The sequence below is a fragment of the Rhodnius prolixus genome, unplaced genomic scaffold (assembly GCF_049639745.1).
Source record: "Rhodnius prolixus isolate KJV_2025 unplaced genomic scaffold, Rpr scaffold_5, whole genome shotgun sequence".
Lineage (NCBI taxonomy): Eukaryota > Metazoa > Arthropoda > Insecta > Hemiptera > Reduviidae > Rhodnius > Rhodnius prolixus.
In genome coordinates this window covers 14,761,862-14,787,162 of record NW_027411624.1, presented here as the reverse complement: position 1 = coordinate 14,787,162, position 25,301 = coordinate 14,761,862, and the positions used below count along the sequence as shown (strand labels likewise).

The 25,301-nt window shown below is 29.6% G+C and overlaps 4 protein-coding genes across 9 annotated transcripts in view; 2 read left to right on the top strand and 2 right to left on the bottom strand.

Moving 5' to 3' along the window:
• The window catches only part of Nep3 (M13 family metallopeptidase neprilysin 3), a 352,598-nt gene extending 348,868 nt beyond the window's left edge, over positions 1–3,730 (top strand). The window contains exon 16 of one of the 2 annotated variants that reach the window (XM_074135209.1): positions 3,520–3,730. The gene's annotated coding sequence lies outside the window, so the exon portion shown is untranslated. Of the gene's footprint in view, positions 1–797; positions 2,591–3,519 lie in introns of those variants that run through there. The other variant, XM_074135208.1, reaches the window with a different exon arrangement.
• LOC141457884 (uncharacterized) lies at positions 2,679–5,612 on the bottom strand. Its single transcript, XM_074135258.1, has 2 exons — positions 5,535–5,612; positions 2,679–3,685 (listed from the first exon to the last, which is right to left on the bottom strand). Exons 1-2 carry the CDS (start codon positions 5,580–5,582, stop codon positions 3,410–3,412), a joined length of 324 nt encoding a protein of 107 aa, XP_073991359.1. The 5' UTR covers positions 5,583–5,612; the 3' UTR covers positions 2,679–3,409.
• Positions 5,613–7,504: 1,892 nt separating this feature from the next.
• SMC1 (structural maintenance of chromosomes 1) lies at positions 7,505–17,254 on the bottom strand. Its single transcript, XM_074135198.1, has 24 exons — positions 17,019–17,254; positions 16,821–16,941; positions 16,637–16,736; positions 16,405–16,553; positions 15,863–16,031; positions 15,576–15,788; positions 15,238–15,489; positions 14,291–14,505; positions 13,988–14,204; positions 13,061–13,272; positions 12,804–12,972; positions 12,607–12,729; positions 12,401–12,532; positions 12,215–12,280; positions 11,978–12,135; positions 11,757–11,860; positions 11,208–11,389; positions 10,771–10,893; positions 10,550–10,677; positions 10,302–10,443; positions 10,037–10,216; positions 9,754–9,932; positions 8,341–8,518; positions 7,505–8,108 (listed from the first exon to the last, which is right to left on the bottom strand). The coding sequence occupies exons 1-24, from the start codon at positions 17,128–17,130 to the stop codon at positions 8,043–8,045; spliced, it is 3,690 nt and encodes a 1,229-aa protein (XP_073991299.1). The 5' UTR covers positions 17,131–17,254; the 3' UTR covers positions 7,505–8,042.
• A 63-nt stretch (positions 17,255–17,317) lies between these two features.
• Positions 17,318–25,301, top strand: part of LOC141457874 (follistatin-related protein 5-like) — a 532,013-nt gene continuing 524,029 nt past the window's right edge. For 4 of the 5 annotated variants that reach the window (XM_074135204.1, XM_074135205.1, XM_074135206.1 and 1 more), the window contains exon 1: positions 17,318–17,476. The gene's annotated coding sequence lies outside the window, so the exon portion shown is untranslated. The remainder of the gene's footprint in view (positions 17,477–25,301) is intronic. The other variant, XM_074135201.1, reaches the window with a different exon arrangement.

Genomic DNA, 25,301 nt, shown 5'->3' with positions numbered 1-25,301 from the left:
CTTGGAAACTTATACTTTTTTAGAGAAGCATTTTTTTTTAAAGTTGTTAAAGAAAATAAATAAATGTAAAGGACCTATTTACTCTTTTAAGTTCCTAAAATATTGATTGCTTGTTAGTTATTTTTATTTCCACCTTCTTATATTATAAATGATTTTTTTTTTCATGAAAAACGTTTTTGTAAGAACGTGGAAAGCAATTAGTGGGAAAGTGGTATGTATGTATGATCTTGTGTAAAATATTAAATTTTAATATAAAAAATATAAATTATAAATATTAAAAGGAAAAAAAAATGAAGTGGCTTAAAAAAATATTTAAAAAATTCATCTGTTTTGCCATAAAATGGCTCAATTATACTATTAAGTTTTAGGATGCCTAAAAAATTACAAATATTTCTGTTTCTTCCAAAACTTATTTTCATCTTGAGATGAATATATTCATCATTGTTCATTGAAATATTCTTTTTAAATTGTACTTCTTTATGAAAATTATATAAATACCTGAGATATATTTTGTAAAGTTTTTTTTTCTTTTTTTTTTTAATATTTATAGCTAGGCTTGGTATTTTATAAAGAAAAATCAAACATTAAAGTATTGCTTAAGCAAAATATATATATATATTTTTTAATGAATTGACACTGTTGAACATATCTTGTCACTTATAATACAATTTTATTTTCTATGTTCACTAACTTCTTTGTTAAATATAATGAAAAAATACACACAAAAAAAAATATAAATATGTAATTAATTTTTTCATTTTAACTAAGTTTATGTAAAAATTATTTACTTTTTTTAGGGCTAGAGAATTTATATCGTTGATTAAACGAGATTTGTGCTTCTTGTCAAGCTTTTGAAGGATTCAACAACCGTAGATTGCTAAAGCAATAGTTTTCAGAAGTAATTTAAAAACTACATCCTCGAAATCTCATATAAAATTCGATGCTGGACCTTCCTTACTTCAATGACTAATATCATCCAGGGGTCTAATTTTATTCTATTTATTGGATGTTTTTGATGACTTGCGATTCTTAGAAGGATTTTATTTGTAGCCAAGAACATTATGAGCTCCAAATTTATAGAGCGTATTCCTAGAATTTAGCTTGCAATTGAAGAGATTAGCTAAGTGGCTGTATTGGTCTAGTTCGAGTCTAGCTAGGGTCTAGTGTCGAGTATAGCTAGTGTCAGTTGATTTTTTTTTCTTCTTAAGAGCCTCAACAGCTCATTCACTCCAGCGGTGGAGTGAGTTGCAATGTTGTTATTGTGAAGAAACACGGTCCGAAGGCCGGCAGCGCAGGGAAAAGGCTTCTGGCATCAGTTATTTTTAATATAATGGTACCACTTATTTTAAAAAATAATATAGGAACATATTTAATTCTACTTTATAATTCTTACTTTATTTGGAGCAACCTTAACTAATTATTTTGCTCTTACTCCAGAAAACTGAAACTTTACTAAAAATTATTTATACTTATCTTTCTCATGAACGATCTTTCGAGTAATTTCTAGAAGGAAAATCTCTGTAAGATGAGTTCAGAGTTCATATGAATAGTAGATTTCATGATTATATTTATTAGGATTTCTTTCGACTAAATATCTCGCAGTTAGCTAAGCCTACTTACATAGATAGTTCACAAATAGCACATACTCTCGTTTAAAGTAATACCACCAGCCCAAAATTATGGCATGAAGTTTACGTTACTTCTTTTTATATTGTTTATTATTACTTTTTATTTATTATTTGAGCTGTTATTTTAGTCATTGTTAGTGTTACAATGTTATCTGTGATACATACCAGCATGTCAGTCAGTGTATTAGGAGATGTTTTAGAATATATTATATATATATATATAAATATTTAAAATGTAAGAATATTAAATTATATTAATTGCAAAATTAAAAAAACAAAATGTGTAAAATAAAATAAAAATATTTGTATTCATTAAATATTTCCCAGAATAACAAAAAAAGTGTAAATGTTTTATAAAAGTTATAAATGTACATTAAAAAAAAAAAAAAAAGCATTCTTAAGCCTCTTCGAAGTCAAATTTAGAACGCTAAAGAAGAGAGGAAGTTTTTTGGAGGAAAAAAATAAAATAAATAAACAAAGAAATTATTGTATATAATCCTATATTATATAAAAAGCATTTATTGTAAAAAACAGTGTTTAAGTTACAGTTATTTGTTCGCAAAAATATTCCACTATGTCATAAAATTTATAAAACTATATTTTCAATTGGCTTTTCATGTTAAGCTTATAATTCAGTCTGTTTTTGTTGCTTAATTCTAGTCATTAGAAAGTATGTTAAATAGTCATGAGAAACAATTTTCAAAACAAATTTAGTAACATTTCGTTACTTTATCGTTATAAATTCGCAAATTTTAACTTTTTTTAACCTAAAACTTCAATTTATAAAAGAAAAAGCTAGACAAATTTAACAAAATTGTAAAAAAGAAAAAAATCTGTTGACAGTTTTCTTATTATAAATCATTACAAAATTTTTTCAAAATGATAATCTAAAAATAAGTATAAATAAATAAAAATGTAATATAAAACAAAATCATTCAATATATTAAGAATAATTTTACAAATTTGAAGATCTTTATTTAATTGTGAAGTATACTATTTAAACTGATTGAACAGGTTAATAATTATTATTTCTTTGAAAATCGACATGTTTCAAGTGACTCCCTAATTTTCAGTTTGGTCTTATAAATTCAATAATTCATCACAGCAGAAAATCCGAATCAGGTGAATGATGATAAAAGGTTAAACAAATTATATCCTTAAAGTTAAGGAGATTAATAAATTTAACGTGGAAATTTTGAAATTGTGCAGATGAATATGGTTTGGTCCGCAGTTCTGGATAAAGTCAAAGATTATGTAGGTGACTTCAAGAATTTGGTGAATTTATACAGAGATTTTCTCAAGTTAGCTTATTGTTGGTCAGAGTTCACACAGAATATCATGCTTTCTGTTTCTATGTTTTCCAATTTAATCACCAAACATTAAAACTGTCCGGTAGGACAGTTGTATAAGGGTTGATCGTCAAAAACTGCACGAAAATTGTTAGAGGAGTTTGGAGAGGCTGGCTATTAATAAAAAATATTACGACCTATAATTTCTATTGTTGCGTGGTGTCTAGTTCTATTGTTGGATGTTGCGTGTTCAGAGGGTTGCCAATTCTAAGAAGTTTGAAGCATCAGTTCCCTAATGTATTGTGTGAGACCTGTAAGTACTCCAGTAAGTACACTCGTAAGTTGCGATGCCAAAGCCTCAAGTTAGTCCACTTCTCTTCAATTAGTTAAAATTATTACATTTAAAAGGTGCTCCTTGAATAATATGAAATCACCTCTTATTTGCAATTAAACAAACAATTCCCAAGCTCTAGTTATCTTCTTCTTTTTTATCTAAACTCTAAATTCATGCTTATTGAAACCAAATACTTGACTATTTTGTATATTTTGTACTTGATGGTAAACATGTATTGATGTACTTTTTAATGTATTTATATATTCAGTTTCAGCTAAACCATTGTATGAGATAATATTTGGTGGATAAAATTCTAAAAGTTGTTGTAAAAGCTGTGGATTGGATAAAAGTAGCCATCGCAACATCATGTAAGAAAACCATGGATTGTAAACAACTGGTGGTAAATCGTCTTGTGCAATCAGCTGCTCTGATTTCTACAAAATAAAAAAAAAATAAAGATGTATTATTTCTTCGAAGTACGAAGTAAAGATACAATTTAAAATATTAAAGATTCAGTCTTAATGTGATTTATAGAAGCTATATCTAAACTGATAGTAGCTAAGAAGAATTAGGCAAGTTAAAATTCAATGTACTTCAAGTATACACTGAAATAATAATAAATATAAGGTATGGGGTGAGTCAGTGGTTAGGACGCGAAGATCCCGGGTTCGAATCCAGTTGCCGGCCCTTATTCCTCTTTCCTAGAAGTAAAACTTTTCACTGTCTGGTGATGGACAGTGTTATCTATAAAGAGAGACAGAGTGAAAAAATCATTACAGAAATTATGTACCAGATAATTTTTATATACTGAAACAAAACACCATTTGAACTGAATATGTCTAAAAATTAATATTAATAAAAAAAAATAAAGATTATTATTATTAATAAAAATAATAAATTAGAATAAAAAATAGCTTCAATCACTTGCACAGAAAATGTCCTGATAAAATACTGAAATTTCCTGACTCCTTATGCAATAATTCCACAGCTTTAATTAAACATTCAATTTTCACTTCTCGCCGAAAGAATTCCACTAATTGATTCAGGAATTTTATTGTGTTAAAAAAATTGTAGGATAAGTTCGGACAACAGTTTTGCTTTCAAAACCCTACCCAAATAGCCTGACTAGACCATTTTAAATATTTATGTTAAAAAGCTACTAAAAACTCGCTTAATTATGTAATCTAGGATCGTAGAGGCAATAAGTCATTAGAATTTTGTCTGGTGCTAAATTATACCGCTATTTACATAAACTACTGCTAATGGATGGAGCAGCACTCTGTGCTCCTGCCATCCTTATAGCTTAACCGAAATTAAAATCACGTAATCCTTCTCAAAGCATTTTCTTCCATTCATTCTAATTCGGCTATAGCTTTTAAATACATTCATATTTCATTGCTAGCTCTGCTATCGACTTAAGCACATAAATGTTGGTGGAGAATATAATGTCTTCGTAGCGAAATGGTGCATCTAAATACCTGTATATATCGTCAAACATTCGTTTCCTGTCTACCACATAACGTGGGCATATCATTATTACATGTTTGAAATCCTCCTCCTCAATCTACGCAAAGAGGAGAGGACCTTTTGTTGATCCTGTGTAGATACGATCCGCACACCGCGTGGTTCGCTCTCAGCCTGCTTATTGTCGTAACAACCCATTTATTAGTGACAGTTCCCTTAAACCAAGGTTGTCTAGGTAACCGATCTGCTATAGTTTTATAGAATCTACCTTTATCACCATTATTGTAATCTGTTTGCCATTTTTGTAGTGCTGCTTTTGCAATTATACCCTTGATATCGGTGTGTGGTAATTTATAATTAGCCATTTCCCCACTATTGGTGGCTTCCTTTGCAAGTGTATCAACAATTTCATTCTCTTTTATACCACAATGAGAATGAAACTCATTAGGAGTTTGGAGATATTATTTTTTTGCATTTTTCTTTGTTAAATTGCCAAAAATCCCACTTGTTAAAACATGACAGCCCTAAAGATGCCTAATCCCTAGGTTGAAAGCTTGGCAAAAAATAATGACTGAAATTGGCAAAATTCTTTTTTACTTTTGGATAAATGTATCAAAAAGATAAACAATACTCCACAATTTTATTTTTCCCAATTTTTTTACTTTTTAAAATATTTTTTGAAATTTTTTATTTGAAGCTTCTATAAAATTCTGGCATCCAAAATTCAAAAACACAAAATAAAAAAAAATGTTATCTTAAAATCAACCACACATTAACTTACGCATCAAACATAAATTATTGTTTTTTGAATTTACTCACCACTAAAACAGTTGAATATAAAATAATTGTTGCAAACATTAAGTTCATCCTTAAGGTACGTTTAAGTAGCTGGTAGCTCTGAATGGATCACAAGAAAACTAAGTCAAACGAGAGTAGAATTGGTACCACTCTCAAGCCATATTATCAGATCAGCGCACTTTCACGTTAAGTGCAATTTGTTGTTTAGAACTACTGATTAAATTAACACTACTATTAACTAGATAAAGTAAATAATTATTTAATTTCGGTTTAAACATGGTTTTTAATTTAGTAAAAGCTGTTTAATAAAAAATGCTTTATTTGTTTTCAATTACTTTTTCATGTATAATGGATGAAGTTCCCTCGTTTATACTGCATTATTTATTGTGATGTGAACTTTTATTTCCGTCCAAATTTCTGTTTCAATCTTCTGCTTGCTATTTTAAAATTAAAAGAAAAATTTAAAATACATTATTTTTAATTCTTTTAAACTATTTTAATTTCAAATGGATAATGCACCTTTACGTGGCGTAAAAATATTGATTAAAAACTAGTTTCAAATTTTATCTCGTATTTTACGAGTAGAAAAATCTTTTTTTATTAATCACTCTTGAAGGGAACTACGATTAGTATCATTTTTGTTAGATCAGTTTTTGATAAAACCTAATGATTAGTTTCTTCAACTAATTTTTCTTGCTCTGAAGTAAGAAGGAAGGTAATTAATTGTGAACTTGTTACATTTTGGATCTCAAGTTTTCAGTGGGAATATCCGTTTGAGGTCCCTTGAGTCAGAAAATGTTCTTTGTGTAAACAAATTATCTTAAAAACTAAAAATCGAAGAAAGCTGAAATTTTTTAATTTAGATTGAGCGAGCCTCAACAAAACTGACGATAATGTAGCAATAATCTCTCATCTTTTTATTACAAGTACTGAGTGGATTTTTCACTTTACTTTGAACAATTTTCTTTACAATACGTACACACATTGTATTCATGTTCAAAAAATTTTATTTAAAATATGTGTTCATGAAAAATGCCATTAACTTGTGTAGAAAGAGCTGTGTAGGTTTTTTTTTTTTAAAGTATCTTTGGATTACAATATAATTTCGATTTGTGGCCCCTTTATTATGAAGGGCGATTAAATGTATGCTAAAGCGACCATGATTTAATCTGAACTTCATTTTTTTGAGTTTTCTTTCAATTAGAAGACTTTCAGAGTAATGTTCGGTTTTAAAAACTATATAATTTTAGTAAAAAGAAAATATGTTTCAAAATCCGGAGTTGGAAAAAAAGTTCAAGTTAGAATATCGACAATAATGGTTAAAAAAAAAAAAATGATGGTAAAGAAAGGATTAGTTCTTTGCTTAGTGTATACTGGATACTCTCTTCTTAGGGGTTTCTTACAGCTCACTGTACGAGAGAACACTGTCTGGAGACCAGCAGTGCCCTAGTCTCAAGAAGATGTCACCGTAGATTTTTTTTTTTAAATGTAAATAGATAAAAATATAAAAATTATTTCAAGAGAGTCGTTTGAGAGTTCATACCAGACTTTTTGGAAACAAAAACACAGTCAGTTTACCAACGAAAAGGACCAGTTGAATGGGAGACTTTACAACATACTGTAGCTTGTCGTCTAGATTCGCCAATTTATCGTCTACCCACGGTCTTCAAATAACTTTAGGCGATAATGCTTGCCTACTTTGAGAACCATTGCAATAGGCATACTACGATCTCTTGACAAAACATACCGCTACCGCCGGAAACAACGTTCCACTCGCCCAAGGCTAAATTGAGCAAAGCAAAAATTTATAATTATTTCTAATAGAGTCTGAACTAAACAATCTAGTTTATTCTTACTAATCTAAATGAAAAAAAAAAAAATTCAACAGATAATAAATATTTTTTTACAAAAGACACAAAATATATTATCAAGTTTCTTACAATAATAAAAATATTTACATACATAATTTGGAAAAATTTTACAATGTCCAGTTTTAAGCAGATAAGTACTGAAAATATTCAGTATCTTTTACTAAACAAATAATTATTTTTATTAATTTGTTTGGTTAGTAAAAAATTAAATTAAATTTCATGACGGAAAACTTTGTAGATTTGTAAGGTAGAAAATTAAATAAAAATTATACAAACAAAAAAGAAAAAATAAATGAATCTATTCCAACTAATATTTAAATCTTTAAATTAAATGCCAAATAGTTGCAATTACAGTTTAAAAAAAGAAAAATAAAATAAAAATAACGTTCCGATTATACTTCGAGATTAATAAAAAAAAGATAATAGTCAAAAGATTATTACTATTCTGCAGAAATTATTTTTAATCTAAACCATCCTTTTAACTTTTTTGTTTTTTAATTTTTGATTAAAAATCTATAACTGCAACAATTGTTGCAACAAGTAATTAAAATTTCAAATTGAAAATTATAAAAATAAAAATAATGAAACGAATAAAAATAAACTAAATTCTGAATTTATCTTCCTTAACAATCGATTGTCTTGTTCACCAGTTACCAGTTTACCAGTGTTGTGGAAACTGAGATAAATCCATTGTAATTACCCGGCTAATTAAGCACTCTCCAGCCTGGAAAACAAAATTATAAAAAACCGAAATATATATACATTTAAATTTATTTAGTAATTTAAACTGTACTTAAATAAATGCAATAAATAAGTATAAGTGGTAAATATGTAAATGATACGTGAAGAGCAGATGCAGAGAAAGTACCGCGCAACACATACATACATTTTTTTAAAAAGTTAAAATTGCATTAGAAATGCAGAATTAGTTATTATGATTTGTTTTGATTACTCACATCAGGACAAATTCCAATTAACGCTTCAGCGTGGCTGAAAAATTCTTCTTTTAGCGAAATAACAATTGTTTGTAAATTAGAGGTGGCTCCATGAATATAAGATGCAACTTTTCCAATATTAGTATTATCCAAAGCAGCATCTATTTCATCCAGGACGAAAAATGGTGCCGGATGGTAACTGAAAAAGATACAATTTTTTGGTTAAATAAAGTAAAATAAATCATAGGACATACAAAAAACAAATAACAGTGGCAAAGGACAGTGTTGTCTGTAACGAGAGAACACTGTCCGGAGGCCGGCAGTGCACTGGAAAAAGCTCCGGGCGCTAATAACCTCAGCTGTTGATGCGCCAAAAAAAAAAAAAAAAACTCAAAGATCTCCTATTTTTCCAGAATATTACTTTAATCAAAGTTTGCAGTTTTTCAGTCCTTAATCAAAAAAACTAAAAAATATAATATCAATGGTGCTGATGTTAAGTCAACAATACAAGTCAGTTTACCTTTTTTGTTAACTTGAGAACTTTATTTTAAAGGCATTATTGTCTAAAATTTATTCCGCTGAAATGCAACACCCAGAAGAAATAAAGGAATACTCTTAATACGCCAGAATGGATAACGTTACACGTAGTTAAAAAACTTCTTGACGAAAAGTAATATTAGTACCATTGCTATTTCATTCGTAAGATGTCAATGGCGAGTAATTAACATTCATGTACACAGACGACACAACGTTGCTTAATGCATTAGGGAGAAAATTACTTCGATGCTACTTTTGATTATCAGATATGAAGAAAGTTCTTTTTGCTTTAACATCTGACGGCAAATTCTTATGTAGTAACCACGTGGATATTGTAAGTCGAAAACCAAGTAAAGTTCTTCTTCAGAAGTTGTTGAATAGTCCAAGAATGTAGACATCAAACCACATGTATTATAGCTTTGAAAGATTTATATCTCTGGAAACCGGCGCTGATACATCAGCGAAGTATTGTATTGGGAATATTGTAGGCAAAAGATTAAAAAGAAAATATCCCTACCTAACCTCTATTTGGTAGATTCTAGCAGGGCGGCCTTAAAAACCTACGCTAAAGCGACCCAATCAATCTATTGACTCCTCTATTTGGTAAGTAGTTTAGAATATGTTACGAATAGAAAAAAATAAATAAGTTTGGTATTACAATCCATTCTAAGAGTGTGCTCATTTCAAGTATAAACCTTCAGCAAGCGTATTGGCTTTTGGTGCGAGAAGTTAGGTTTAGATTCTAATGAAGCTTAAGACGGTTATTCAATGTAACAGCTTCATTTAATAGTGGATCTAATAATGAAGGACAGACAAAAAAAGAAACTGCCACTTGCTTACTATGTTACCCTAATTTTTCTTGATTATACCAGTTGATAAATATAAAATAAAAATAACCTATGAATGGCGAACAAAAGTGCTAGAGCTGCAATAGTTTTCTCTCCTCCTGACAAATTGGACATAGGCTGGAATCTCTTTCCAGGAGCTACACAATTATAGGAGATTCCATCAAGGTATGGTTCTTCTGGATTTTCCGAAGCAAGATACGCTTGTGCTGAAGGATTTTTTGCTAAAGACTGCAACAAAATAAATAAATTTGTACAAAAATAATTAGAAAATCATAAAATTTAATTCTATCAGGCGAATTTTTATAAAAATGAACTTTATGAAGTGTTCGCACCTTATAAATATTATCTATGTTATTGGAAACGTGATCAAAACATTCTACAAACTTGTCATATCTATCTTTTTTAATTCTTTCAAAATTTTGTTTAGCTTTCTTAGCTTTTCTTCTGGCGTTTTCAAATTCTTCATTGGTTATTTGAAGTTTACCCCTAGCTAACTCTAATTTTTCTATTGCCTACAAAATAGAAATATGAGATAAAATTATTACTATTTTTTTTATACAAATAATGGAGAAAGATAATTAAATTTTAAAAGTAGACCTTCATATTTGGTGCTTGAATTTTCTGCAACATCATGGATTGATCGCTGATAACTTTAGCCAATTTATCACCAACTTTCTTAACGTCATCGTCATCAATATCTTTTAAGTGTTCTGATAATCCCGAGTAATCTATTGTTATTCTAAAAGATGATAAATACTATATTCACCAAGTTAAACGATAACAAATATAAAAACAATAATTCAAGTACAAATGCTAAGTGATTTAAGATACTTTAAACAATATACCTGTTCTCTCTATCGTACAGACTTTGTGAATTAGCAACTGAATTATCTGATGACGCGTCCATTACTGATGAATCTTGTCCAATATCTTCCATATTCCCTCGTAACATTGGAATGCTTATATCTTCCATCTAATATTGATCACCAAAAGATACAACAGAAGAATTAAGTGGTATACAAATAGCAGGAATAAATGGTTGTTAATTAAATAAAAATTAACTCACCTTACAGTGCATTAAAATGCTATGTCTATCAGATTTCTTTAGCTCAAGTTTAGATTCAATATTGGTTACTGCCTTCTGTGCAGCTTGAATATCTTTAGCTATATGTCCTACTTCTCTTCGTGCCTGTAATATTTATTTATAAGAAATAGTTTGTAAGGAAAAATTGGGAAAGCAAATGAGAAAACTATCGAACTGTCTCGAAAAGCTCAAAACATTTTACTGGGAGCGCCATCCTTCAGTGATGTACTTAAGGATAAAGAGAAAGCAATTTTGGGTGAGAAATACTAACGGCCCAAAGTAATGCCAAGCAATTCATCAGGGATTATTCTCAACCAATCGTCAAAAGGAAGCCTCACTTATCCAGGACTTTCTTATTTATTCTATTTTGTTTTATTATTTCATTACTAAAAGGTTGAAAATATATCAATTCCACTTACTTTACCAATAGCTTCATCCATTTTATCAACTTCTTGTTTAAATCCTAACCGTTTAGCTTTCAGATCTTCGATCTGTTTCATTTCCTTTTCTAAATCTAATTGCTGTTTCTGTTCTGCACTTCGTGCCACTCTAAGCTCTTCTTCATCATCTTTTACGGCAGTTTCCCATCTTATTACATTATCTGGTTAAAAAAAGATGAAGGTTATCTTCACTTCATTTAGTATACTCTTTTTAAATGTATCAAGATCTTCATTAACATGTACATTAGACTAGAATCAATTTTATTTCAAATTTACTTAAATTTACTACTTTTTTTGTTTATAAAAGTCTATTACTATTTAAATCTACAGGCAATGAGTGTTCAGTGAACAATCACAAGGTAAGTAAACTTATTTAAGTTGAAATCCATGTCCCAATGTTTTATAGTTTTTTTTTTGTTTTTTTAAATTAAATTTTCATAATGCTCTCAAAAACGCCTTTTTAAAACAATTACTTCCAAAACTTTTGTTGACTTCAGACGAATATATAGATGTATATATCTAAATTACCTTTTATTTTTTTATCTTTTGATTTTTCAAACTCCAACTGATTCACAATTCTATTCTTTTGATTTTCAAATTCCATTCGTTTCTTCATCCGTTCTTGTTGTGATCTATTTGTGGAAATAACAAAATTAATAACAAAAAAGTAAAAACAACCAATTCTTGTCTAATTTTTTGGAAAACTAATTTAAATTAGTTTAAATTAAAAATAAAAGAAATCAACAAACCTAAGTTCCCTTTCTTCATATTGTCTTATATTTTCCATTCCAATTTTATTACAAAAATCTCTGAAGACCACATCTTCAACAGAGTTCATTCTCTCTTTCATTTCTTGAATTCTTAAATCTCTCTCTGCCATCGATCTTTCAATTTTTTCACGTCTTGGCTAAGAGATGAAGTTAACCAAAATAGTAAATATTGATTAATTTGATGAAAAAGGCATTTACCATTTAAAGTATACTTACTCCAGTTTCTTCATATCTAGCTTCTAAATTTTTGAGTTCTCTCTCAAGTTCATCAATTTGTTTCAGCTAAACATTAAAAAACAAATGTACGATTTTTTAATTAAAAAGTTGACTAGTAGTTTCATTCATTTTAACGATAAAAACGTTTCAAAAAAAAAAAAAATAAATAAATAAACCTAAACTTACAGTTTTTTCTTTATCCGTCTTGGCATATCTTATTCTAGTTTCAAGTCCTCTGATCTGTGATTCAACTGTATTCAATTCCGATTCTTTTCTAGATTTTTTAACTGCTTCTCTCAATTCATCGGACAATTTTTCCTAACGTAAAAAAATTTATTAATTTCAATTACTCACTTTCACCAATTACTGTTGGTTTAAAAATTGTTACTTACTTTTTGTGCTTTCAGCTGAGACATATGCTTTTCATCCCAGCGTTTAGCTTTTCTAGCCAAATCTAAACTACCACCAGACATAATTCCAGATTTTTGGTAAAATGTACCATCCAACGCCACAGCCTGTTAAGAAAAGAATTTACTGTTTAGCTTTGTGGTATAGAAAATCCATGAGAATATTATAGAAAGCACTTTACATCATAACGATTAGCTCCATCGATTTCATACGCAGCTCTCATTGCATCTTCTGGTGTATCACAAACCAAAGCATTATTTGTTGCAAATAAAACGGCTTGTTTAATGTCAGCAGGTGAAAAATTCAAAATGTCATAGAGAAGTTTAGTATTTTTTGGGTCTTTTATAGCCCTGGTGGAAGAAAAAAAAAAAAAAAAAAATTAAAAAGCAAGCTCGCACTTATTGTTGCTACAATTGAATTTAAGTAAGTAGAAGTTACCTTAATCTCTCTTTAAGAGGTTTAGTTTGGATATAATCAAGAGGTAAAAATGTTTCCGGATCTAACAAATTCTCTTTCAAATACTGGATACACTGTCGCGCTGTTTTTTCAGTATCCACCACTATGGCTTCCATATATTTACCCAACACTTTTGTTACAGCTACATTATATTTCTTGTGTTGAGGATGGCACATGTTGATCATCCTGTCGTACTGTGAACACATAGAAAATATTAATTTGTGAATTAATAATATGGTAACTGAAGGCAATTCTATCAACGCAAAGGATCTTAGATTAAGAAACTTGATCTGAAAATGATTACTTGAAATGAGCTTCGACTGTCCTACCTACGTTGAATGAATTTCTATAAAAATAATTTTCTAGTCATAAAATAATTAAATTTTTAATATCATATTTCCTTTCGGCCATATCACCTGCAAATAGAACCCATCACAAACGAAGTCCTATTAAATATTTTCACTCAGTGAGAACATATTTTTATATCATGATTAAAGGATTGTTATACTTAAGTTTGCTTTACTGATTGAAACAATTTTTTGCAGATTGCCTAACTATACAACAATAATAATAATAATCTAAATGCAAGGTATAGAAAAATAGTTCTTTATCAAAGAAAAATACGAATGGGTGCCGCCTTCTGTGTTCTTTTAGGATGTAAGAACGCGCTTTGTGTTACCCTTCCACAGAAGTCAATTTGAAAACGCACAACTGAAAGCAACTATCGGTGTTACAGTAGTCTCTGAAGAAGGCAGAAATCCGTGACGTAAAGTTTGACAAATAATAACAAATAAAACATAACTTTCCTAAACCTATAACCAAGAATATTAAGTCTTAAGAAGAGTACTAAGAATTGAAGAAATACAAGTTAATGATGCAAATTGTAGTTTGCTGAAAAAAAGTCCTTACCACTCCTGTAGGAAAATTCCTTTTAAAGTTCTCCACGATTTCTTGTTTTTTCTTTCTCCTAGAATCTTCATGTTTATCCACTCTTGCATCTCCAAGTTGTTCCATTACTACTTCTAATTCAGCTTGAAGTTCTTTAACTCGATCTTTTGATGTGCCAACATCACTTTGAAGATCCAATTGGAGTTTCTTTTGCTCTTCTAATGATTGTTCGCTGGCTCTATTAAGTTAAAAAAAAAAAATAGAATAAATATACATTACTTAAATACTTTTTGCTATTTTCTTGACTGATCTTTAACTCCATACCTAATGTGGTCAGTAAGTTTATCAACTCTTTTTTGAGCTTCATCCCTTTCATGTCCTTTCTGTCTTATTTGACTTTCTAACTGCGTTTTCACCCTGGTCTCGTTGTCAAGTTGATCTTGTTCGGCCTTTTGTTCACGATTTATTGAATCTAAATCTTGCATATATTGCGATGACCTTTTTTGTGCTTCAATTTTTAAACTGTGATATTCTTGTACCTAAGAAAATTGGTTTTGAAAAGTCATCAATGAAAATCTAGTTTTTACTTCAATTAACCCATTGGATGATAAGGGAGAAAACAAAATACTTAAGGAATTTTTGATTTGGCAGCATTCGCAACCTAATCCATCATAGTTAAATAAACCATAGATACTGATTTTGTAAACCTTTACATAAAAATATTAACTGGAGGGGTAACCATTAATAAGGAGGCAACAAAGGACCTGAAATTGAGGGCCACATACTGCGAGAAATAAGAAATAAGAATTAGGCTCAGTTGCATGAAGCTTATATGAGTTACATAAAACATAAAGCATCAATATTTGATTACTGAAAACATTAATCAACAATTTAATTAACAAAACATTAATGGAACATTCTCATTCCTGACTGACACTATTTGGGCAATACTACCACCTGATATGAAACTTCTTAACAGAAAAAAAATCTTAGGATAGTTGACTTAATTCGGTATAACTGATATGACAGCAAGAACTTAATGATATTAAATGCAGAATAATTACTGCTCCCTTTAAGACAAAATGAATAATGCCTTCAATTTTATTAACACTAACTTTAAAAACTCCAAAAAATGTCAGCTCTTTGTTCATTTTATATATATCAAATATCAAGGTAAAAGAACGTTACTCTAACATGAGACTTTGTATCTTTGGGTGCATAATGAATGCACACGACTAGCTGAGATGCCATATCACATAACATTTTCATACCTGCGTCTCTTCCAGTTGAATATCCCGTCCTTGAGATTGACTGGCATCCTTTTCACTCGCTTCATACTCCTCCCTTTTCCTATTTACTTCAGCCAATTCTTCTTCTAATAAACGTGTATCTTCAGCATGTGCTTCTGCAGCTTGCTTCACTTCGGCTAAAGATTTCTTAGCTGTGTTCAATTTTTTCTGTAAATGTGCTGTACGTTCTTTACTTTTAATAAATGACGGGCGTTTTTTGTTAACCTCAGCTTCCTTGAAGAAAACCAAATTAAAATATTAAATCATTTTTATAAAATTAAAAAAATAAAATAATAAAACAAAAGATAACCAATACATACAACTTCACGTATTTCTTGATCAATTTTAGCTAATTCCCTATTTGCCTTGCCTTGTTCTTTCTTTTTCTCCTTAAGGGCTTCTTCAGCGTGTTCCTTTCTCTTTTCTATTTTCTCAACTTCTTTTTTCTTCTTGGTAAGTTCCGTTTCATAATACTTTATATCGTTTTCATTATAATACAATCGGAATAGTTGGTATTCAATTTCTTTCTCTGCCTAAAAATGGAGAAAAAGTTTTTAATCAAGACTAAAAAAGTACTTTTTTAAAAAAGAAAAAGTAAAAATCTTACTAGTTCGTCTTTCAATCGCTGATATTTTTCAGCTTCATCCTTTTCCATTTTTGCTTCTTTCCTTTCAGCCACAACACCTCTCTTTTTCAAGTAAGAAAAATTAGTTTCTTCCTCTGCTTTCAGTACTTCTTGTTTCAGGCGATCGTATTCATCTTTTACTTGCCCGGATCTGATAAAAATAGTTTGGAATATAAAAAAAAAATTTTAATTTAATTTTTAAATGATCGTAAAAATCGAAGATTGAAGAACGGGAAACCTATTAATGCGGAATGATTAAAAGAAAACATTCCGGATTGATTAGAAAATCAAATTAAAATTTATTTTTAATGGTTTGCGCTGGATAAAGTTCAAGACTGGCAGTGTTTATATGCAATTAGAAGTTTTTAAAAGAAGATAAATTGGTGAAAGTTATGCTATTACGAATGTTCCGATAATTTTGTATCAACTTATCTGGAACGATTTTTACGAAGGAAATGGGTTCAAAACTATCGACAAAAATGTTCTAGGATATTTAATCTATTTTTTTTTTAATCTAAACTTACCCACTAATTTCTTCAAAAAGTGCTGTTAATTCTTTGGGATTTTTCATAGCAATAGATTCAACAGCACCTTGGAACACTAAAAAATTCTTTGCTTTTACATTGATTCCAATTTGTTCTAAATCACCTAAATATTTTTGGGTTGTAACTGCCTATTAACATAAATACAATTATAAGAATATTATAATAGAACAATTCATTTAAATCTACGCCAAATATAATTAGAAACGCTTACTTCTCGGTCAATTTTATAATCAGAAGATGATCCTTGTACTGTACGAGTGAACCTTTTTGTGACTCCATCTTCCATTTGAAAAACAGCCGTCACTGAAGCGCTGTTGGACGAAGAATTCATTAATATAAGAGAGGCTGGTGCTTAAAATATAAAAATAATTAAACAAAAATTACTAAATACCAACACTTTAGAAATAGGTTGTCCAATTGATGCACCATGTATTAAATCACTGAGCCTTTTTACTCTTAATGCTGTAGTTTTCTCACCCATAACAAAACTGATGGCATCCATAAAATTTGACTTTCCTGTTAAGAAAAATTGTAACTCAAATTTTTAAAAACCAGGGCAGTATTATCAGCAGTATAACCTAAAATTCACTTACCAGATCCATTTGGTCCTACTACTGCAGTAAATGATTTTAAGGGACCAATGGTAAATTTACCTCTATACGATTTGAAATTTTCTACTTCAATACACTGTAAAAAAGCCGGCATTTTATCTTCCGTAGTATCAAAACATATCCACGATAAATACTAACGGTTGAACTTTGTTTACATACAAAGCGAATGCAACGCTCTATAGCTAACACAGGTCATAAAGACAGTATAACCTACAGCCAGAATTCTGCGCAAGCTCATAGTTCAAGGAGTGAACGCATCCTGGTGGCTCTATGCTGAAACTAGGTGGTAAAGTTGACGCAGGGGATGCTTTGCTATTTCAATATCAGGTGTGTTAGCGTAGGGTGAGCAACCCTCATCATATTTACATGAGTCAATCGCGCGATATACTGATATTCTAGCCCATTTTAGACCTCTTTTATCCTCTATCAAATTTACTAAGGTAAGATTTAGTTACTGAATGTGAAATCAATCGTTTAATTTGCTTGCTATTCACTTGTTAATTTGACAGTAGTTTTGGTACACTTTTTATCAATGCTTGTTTATTTAATGATTTATTTTTTTATATTAGATTGATTTGGTAGTTATTTTAAATTTTGTAACAACTATTGTAATTATTTAATAATAAAAATACATTTTTTCCATTAATTTTAATGTGCACCATTTTAGTTAATACAAAGAATTCATGTAAATTCCCTGAAACTTCTTGAAATATTTATTAATTCTTACTTGCCTTATTATTGTTAATAAGTAAGGCGTATTACTATTTCTATTGTTTTTGTACCTACCTTCAGCATGATGTTCATTGCATAATTCATTATTTTCATTGTTCAGAAACTATAAGCATTTTTGTTATAATATAACATATATATTATATTCGAAACAACCCAACAATGCGGGTACAATTGGTTCTAAAACTGTAAAATATTTGTTTTTCGTAATTTCATATATTTGTAATTTAATTGACAAAAATTAATTAGCATTCAAATATACATCATTTTAAATTTGTTAAATAAACAATTAGCTCTGAAGGAAATATTGTTCCGGGTTGGGAAGGACGTTGCAGTTAGCAGAGTTCAATGCATTGCGGATTTACAGTACCTTACCCTTTTTAATAATACCTTACATTTTTTCTCACCAGTAATTGTTTTTACTTTCAATAGTATTTTTTCCAAGCACTCAAATACCAAATGAATATAATTATATTTTAACTAAGAAGTGAATAAAATAAGTAGACCATCCAAATTTGACAAAAGTTTAGAAATGTTTTTTTGTCCGTTGAATTTGAATACAACACTTAAAATACTTTTTTATAACCGATACGGTTCGATCAGAAGTTTCCTTGTTGGACGAATGTTTTTGTTTTTACAGGCCTACAAACCGAAACTAATCCACTATTTGTTTTAAATATAATGAACTGAATATATCGTGGATTATCTCTTTTATTTGCCACATTTTTGCAAAAGATGGTGTCCTACTTAATCAGGGCTTTTGATTGTTAGTATATTTGTATAATAACGGTTCTACTCGTTCCTCGTTAATAAAATTTTATAGTAAAGTATAGGATGAAAAATTAATGCCAGTTTCAGTTATGATAAACTTTATTATGCCCTAATAATAATGAACTATAATAGTAAATTATGAAATCTTGCTTGAAGCTTATAAAACTGAATGATAACGCGGTGTAAATGCTTCAAATTTTTTATCCTTATAGTTTAAAATAACTAAAATTCATTGTAAGAAGAATTCATTGTTAAAATAAATATTTTTCTAAATCTAAATTATTATTCGATATTTCCTACCACACAATAACTTAAACAGCCCGGTGAAACAAAAAAAAACTTTAGTCTTATTACTTAATATTTTAGGTTCTTATTCACAATTATTATTTTTTACAATTTTAAACAATACGAGTCATTTTAATTCTTTCCTGCACTATAACACTTGGTATCTCTATATTACTCTGAAATGTGATCTAACAAGGAAGCCCTAAATGATTTTTAAATAATGATCTTTTATTATTGATCGTTTGATATCTATTTCTAATTTTAAGAAAACGATTGCTTAATTAATTTACAAAAAACTCTCATTACTTCCGGACTTTCTGAGACGAAGAAAATCTATCTAAAGAAACCTTGATACATAGTGCAGAATTGGATTAGCTACTGCAATAGCAATTATTTATTTTTTACTGTTAGCGAATGACCTGGTCTCCTTGATGGCGATCGCTTCGGTAAATGTTCTCTGAATTCAGTTGATAACAAGTTACTGTATTTAGAAATCAAATCTTGTTATAAAGAAAAAAATTGTGAAAAACAAAAATCTTTTACAATCGATCACTGTACATTGCTCCATCGCTGCTCAGATATTCCGGAATTCAGATATTATAGCTCAGTACTTCAACTTGAACGATTTGAAATGGCGGAGAAAGCTGTTTACGATAGAAATGGTTGCTGATGGCAAAAGTTTATGCTTGCATCATGCCCAAAGGCCTAATGGACTAGTTTACTTAGAACATCCTTTCCGGATACTTTATTGTTTTATTCATCTAACCGAAAATTTTACATAAAGGAGTGCCACTTCATCTTTTCGCCACTCTAAGGGAGTCCAACAAAGTTCAGACTTATTCTTCTTAACATTTTCATTAATGATAAAAGGTAGTTAAAAGATAACACACTATCGTTATCATAATCTATTTTAATCTTTTCTTTAAAGAACACACTAAAGCCAAAGCTTCATGAAAGGCTACATCAACAACTTTGTAAAAAAAAGAAAAATGACAACTTAAAAGTGAGGAAAAAAAAAGTCGAAAAAGCTTATTTCTAATATTTGATACGACTGCAATCCTCCTTAGAAGTAGTAACAGAAAATATGAGTGAATAATAAGGAAATTTAATTCACACAAAATTTGTTACAATATTTTAGATAGGAAGTAAGTTAAATTGTTATTACGTCTAATACATAACATTTAATCGTTGGATTGTTGGGTTAATCAACATTAATGTTGAAAAGCATATTTCAACATCTCGGTTTTAAAAATTTCTTAATGAAGTATTTATAATTCATATATTATGTGCTCTATTTAATTAAGTTAAAAAAAATAATTAGTATGAACTCTGAGATACACTTGAGTCATATAGTACATTTCGATTTGAAATGAACTATCTCTTCTGTTTATTTCTTCTATATATGCAATTATGCTTGAATATTCTTAATCCAAATCTTTGCTCGCTTTCATTATGCATTGGGGATAGAATTGTATTTTTTTAAATAGATGATTTTCGAGAAAAATACTTCACTCCATGCTTCAGACAGTTTGTCTAAATAAAAAGATATTCGAAATTAAATTTTAAATTGAAATTATTTGATACAAACAAGTGCATTTAAAAGTAAAAAATAAATAAAATAGGCAGAAATTAGAATTCAACGCTATATTGGTTCTTAATGATGTAAAATCTTTCTGCATGAAATTTGTAAAACAGAATCTATATTACGCATATAAAATGGAAATATATGTATTTATAAACGTTACTGTTAACACAAACTAATGTTGCTGTAATTTATTAGCAAACTCACTGCTTATAAACAGACATTGCTTTAGAATAGAGACATTACTGTGAGACATCGTCACATTGTTAGCATATTCCACAGCTATTGTTTATACTTGTCTCAGCAAACAATAAGATGTTTCAAATGTACTCCAGCTAGATTATACCGCAGATTTTAGAACTCTCTTAATGCCAGGTGTTGACTTATAATTCCATATGATTCTGTTTATCTTATTTGTTGAAATATATGTTTTTTTTTTGCTTTTTTTTTTTCATATAATCAACGCGTTGAGAACAAAAATACAAATGATTTAAGAATTAACTCTAGCTGCATTATCACAAAATACAGTGATCATCTCAAATTTTTCAATATTTGGTAAACAAAAAAATAATAAGAAGAAGAAGAATAGCTTATACCAGTGAATGATAGTGATGGTGAGATGACCTTTCATTGAGTTGAGAAAGTTCCTTAGACTCTACAGTTCTTTCAGAAGATAAACTGTACTGACGTAACGAATGAACACTGTCCGTAGGCCGGCAATGCTTCGAAGAGGCCATTGACCTCAGAAAGCCTATAAAAAAAAAAAAGAACAATATATTTCGAACATTTTAAAATTGAAAATACTTCTTGTCACTCAAATAATTGATACGAAAGCCAACCTTCAAGAGATAATTAGGACAATCAAATCCCTGGATTTATAAAAAAAAAGCTCTGCAATTGTGTGTTAGATAACAATCTGTAAAATCAGATAAAAACTACACAGAAAGTATGAAGTGAACCAGGATTTCTAGTAACTCTAATAATTTCATTTCTGACTTTGCATTTACAAGCTACAAATTTCACACTAATGCTGAATTTTAATTGGACGTGTTTAGTTATCTAATAATGACCAGGACAGTCATAAATTTCCAGTAGTAAGCCAACTGAAGGTAACACTACCTACTAGTGATGGGCTATTTGAGCGGACTCGTTCCATTGGAACGAGTCCGATGGTGGAACGAGTTGATTCAAATCCCTATTTTTAAAAAAAGTGATTCCGCCCCGCCCCAAAAAATTTAGGCAAATAAAAATGAAAATGAGGCAGCAGAAGGTTTGGAACGATTAAACATAAGAACAAATGTCACGCAATTTATTATATTATTATATCATTAAATGTTAGCTTTCCCAGTTAATAACAAAACTATATTTCTTTAACACACATTGAGTACTATCCCTAATTTCCAATTGCTCTGATAAATATAAAATTAACAACGTAATACAAATATTAACACAAAAATAGGCTAGTCAAATATAAATTAAAGCAATGCAGTTTTGTCATTATCTAGCTTGACCACTAGAAGACTGGAGTTAACTTACTTCAAGAGTATTCAAGGTAGAGAAACGGAAATGGGTAGGAAATTATTCCATAAAAATTCTAACCCTTCAAAATTATAATTACTCATAATATTTATTAACTAAGAATTGAATATCAAGCTTTTAAAATATTATCTTATTGTTTTACAAAAAGAAAAAGCTGTGTGCTTAATCTTAAACTTAGCGCTGGACACTCTTACTCTCATCTTCATTGGCGTAAGCTTGAACGTGTACATGTCAGCTAGACGGTCAAAGTAAAACTGGGCCAAAATTTAGTATTACCTAACTGGTTTACTTAGTGTAGTATCCCTCCCACTCTATCACCTATTTCACAAACATTCATCGATTGAAAATATTTTTTAGTTAAATATTCGTTTCATTGGAATACAAAAAACATTATAACGCTTTCTTAAGATGATTTGAATTTTTAAAATTTGTTTTTGTCCATTACTCTTATAAAATACGAAGAATTTCAAATAAAATATAATATACAAACACAGAATGATCTAGTGTGCAGGTGGAGTCAGTCGTAGTTACCATGACAACGGAACCGTTAAACGACTCCGGCCCAGCTCTAGCATTTTCATTGGTTAAATCCACTGGAGTTGGTGGAGTCGAATCCGGAGTGATTTAAATCCTTTTGAAACCGGACTCGTTCCATTTTTTCGTTCACTGAATCTAGCCAATAGAAATTGCTGGAGCTGGAACCGGAGTTGTTTAACGGTTCCATTGCTATGGTAACGAGGACTGACTCCACCTGCATACTAGATCATTGTGTTTGTATATTATATTTTATTTGAAATTCTTCGTATTATATAAGAGTAATGGACAAAAACAAATTTTAAAAATTCAAATCATCTTAAGAAAGCGTTATAATGTTTTTTGTATTCAAATAAAACGAATATTTAACTAAAAATTATTTCCAATCGATGAATGTTTGTGAAATTGGTGATAGAGTGGGAGGGATACTGCAGTAAGTAAACCAATTAGGTAATACTAAATTTTGGCTCAGTGTTACTTTGACTGTCTCACGGTCATGTACACGGTTAAACTTACCCAATGAAGATAAGAATAAGAGTGTCCAGCGCTATGTTAAAGATTAAGCACACAGCTTTTTCTTTTCGTAAGATAATAAGATAATATTTTTAAAGCTTGATATACAAGTCCTAGTAAATAAATATTTCTTTATTTATGAGTAATTATCATTTTGCTTGAAGGGTTAGAATTTTTTTTATGGGAATAATTTCCTACCCATTTCCGTTTCTCTACCTTGGATCCTCTTGAAGCACGTTAACTCCAGTCTTCCAGTGGTCAAGCTAGATAATGACTAAACATCATTGCTTTAATTTTTATAATTGACTAGTCTATTTTTATGTTAATTTTTGTGTTACGTTGTTAATTTTATATTTATCAGTGCAATTGGAAATTAGGGATAGTACTCAATGTGTGTTAAAGAAATATAGTTTTGTTATTAACTGGGAAAGCTAACATTTAATGATATTTTTTAATGAATTGCGTGACATTTTTACTAATGCATAGGGTAAGTACAGAGACCGGAATCGGTGAACGAGTTGTTGGAATCGATTCCAACCCTGGAACTGATTCAAATCCAACGAGTCCAAAGACGGACTCGTTCTGCCCATCACTACTACCTACCTAACAACTTTGCCACCATCAAAATCAAAAGTATGTTTTCAAATTGAGTAGTAAGCCAACTGAAGGTAACACTACCTACCTAACAACTTTGCCACCATCAAAATCAAAAGTATGTTTTCAAATTGTATCTATCACTTCAGGCAAAAAAGAATTTTGTTTTCGTAATATTTTTTACTAAATAAAAATAATTTTTAATAAACAAGCTTATTCCAAGTTTTATAAATATTTATGGAGCCATGTTAAAAATATATGTCAGGAAAAACATATGGTGTAAGATAAGTAAAAAACCATTATTTAGCCTCTGGTTAAAATTAAACCTTAGGGCACTTTTTATGTCTTAAAACTGGTTTTCATTTAAATTCGTTCCAATCAGTTAACTTACTAAAAAAAACTTATTTTAGACTATAGGTTATAACGAAAAGGAAAACAGAAAAATGTAACAAATAAAAACTCATGTACTTTTTTTTCTACTTTTGATGGCGTTGCCATTAAAATTTACACAGCTACGTCAGAATAAAATCCTTTCTCAAAGTATATACTTGTTTCTCCTGACAGAAATGTGTACTTTCTAGTTAAAACAGAAAGCTAATTAGTCAAACTTGTTTTTTCTTTTTTTTTTTGTAGTTGAGAGATCTGTAATTTTGTTCTTTTGTTTTTTTTTTTGCAAAAAGGGAAAATATCTTATTTCCTTTATATTACGCACATAATACCGACCCACAAATAATTCGTCCCTACTCGCAGACTCACAAAATATATATAAAACTTTTAAAAACTCTTCGAGAAGTTTGTATGAAAGTAGTATACTACTTATCAGGTAAGGATGACAAATAATTCATTAAATTCTTGAAATTGGTTGGCCTTGTTCATGAAGATTTTTCTTTACGAAAAAAGGAAAGGTCTTGAATGAATTCTGAGAGTGTTACGAGGTTTAGGTCGACTAGTATTTAATTTCCCTAGGGTTTTGTGCGAAACGTGTGGTTCAACGTAACGACTGGAGAAGATTTGTATCATTGCAATTTTTTTTTTCCAAATCTAGGACGGAATTTAAGAAATTTTTGGATTCAAGCGCCTGAATTCCTCTCTAAAATCATGCTATAATTGGAGCAATTGAATTTCTAAGGTAATCATGCCGTTAATGGAGAAAGGATTTACTTTCTTATTGGATTCAGAAGGGTATAAATTTTCCTAGATGCATTTTTGAACCAAGGTTCAACTTTCTAACACTGAAAACCAATTACTGTTCTTCCATTTCTTTCTATAAAAAAAAAACTAAGAGATTCTCTCTAGAGACTAAATACAAACCAGCCTCATCCAGTTGTAGAAAAAATAATTTGGGTAAACTTAAATAAATTCGTAAGTTGCCAAAATGAAATTTATCAATGAAAATTTAACCGATGGTAACATCATACTGATTTGTAACATTGCAGTATAATGGAGAAAGAATCATAAGTAAAGCGAAGGCCGATTCCGGGCTATAGAGCTCCTTATGTAAGAACTACTTATAATTGTAATAATTGCAGTAAGAAAATTCATGTAAATTTTCATACCATAAACTTTTATACGCTAACATTTATAGCTACGCTAACATTTTGAAGAGTATTTATAGCTTATGCATAACTGTATTATTATTTTTCCCAGAAGCTCATTTAGAAAGTAATATAAACGTGTGCTTCATCCAATAACAGTTATATTACTTAAAGAAAGGGTTT

Excerpts from the sequence above, each read along its gene's own strand:
- LOC141457884 (XM_074135258.1), bottom strand. The coding sequence starts at position 5,582 with ATGAACTTAATGTTTGCAACAATTATTTTATATTCAACTGTTTTAGTG. Across the intron at positions 3,686-5,534 it reads TATATTCAACTGTTTTAGTG|AAATCAGAGCAGCTGATTGC; the intron begins GTGAGTAAATTC and ends TTTATTTTGTAG.
- SMC1 (XM_074135198.1), bottom strand. The coding sequence starts at position 17,130 with ATGCCGGCTTTTTTACAGTGTATTGAAGTAGAAAATTTCAAATCGTAT. Across the intron at positions 16,032-16,404 it reads CTTTTTGAAGAAATTAGTGG|ATCCGGGCAAGTAAAAGATG; the intron begins GTAAGTTTAGAT and ends TATTTTTATCAG. Across the intron at positions 12,973-13,060 it reads CCTCTTAAAGAGAGATTAAG|GGCTATAAAAGACCCAAAAA; the intron begins GTAACTTCTACT and ends TTCTTCCACCAG.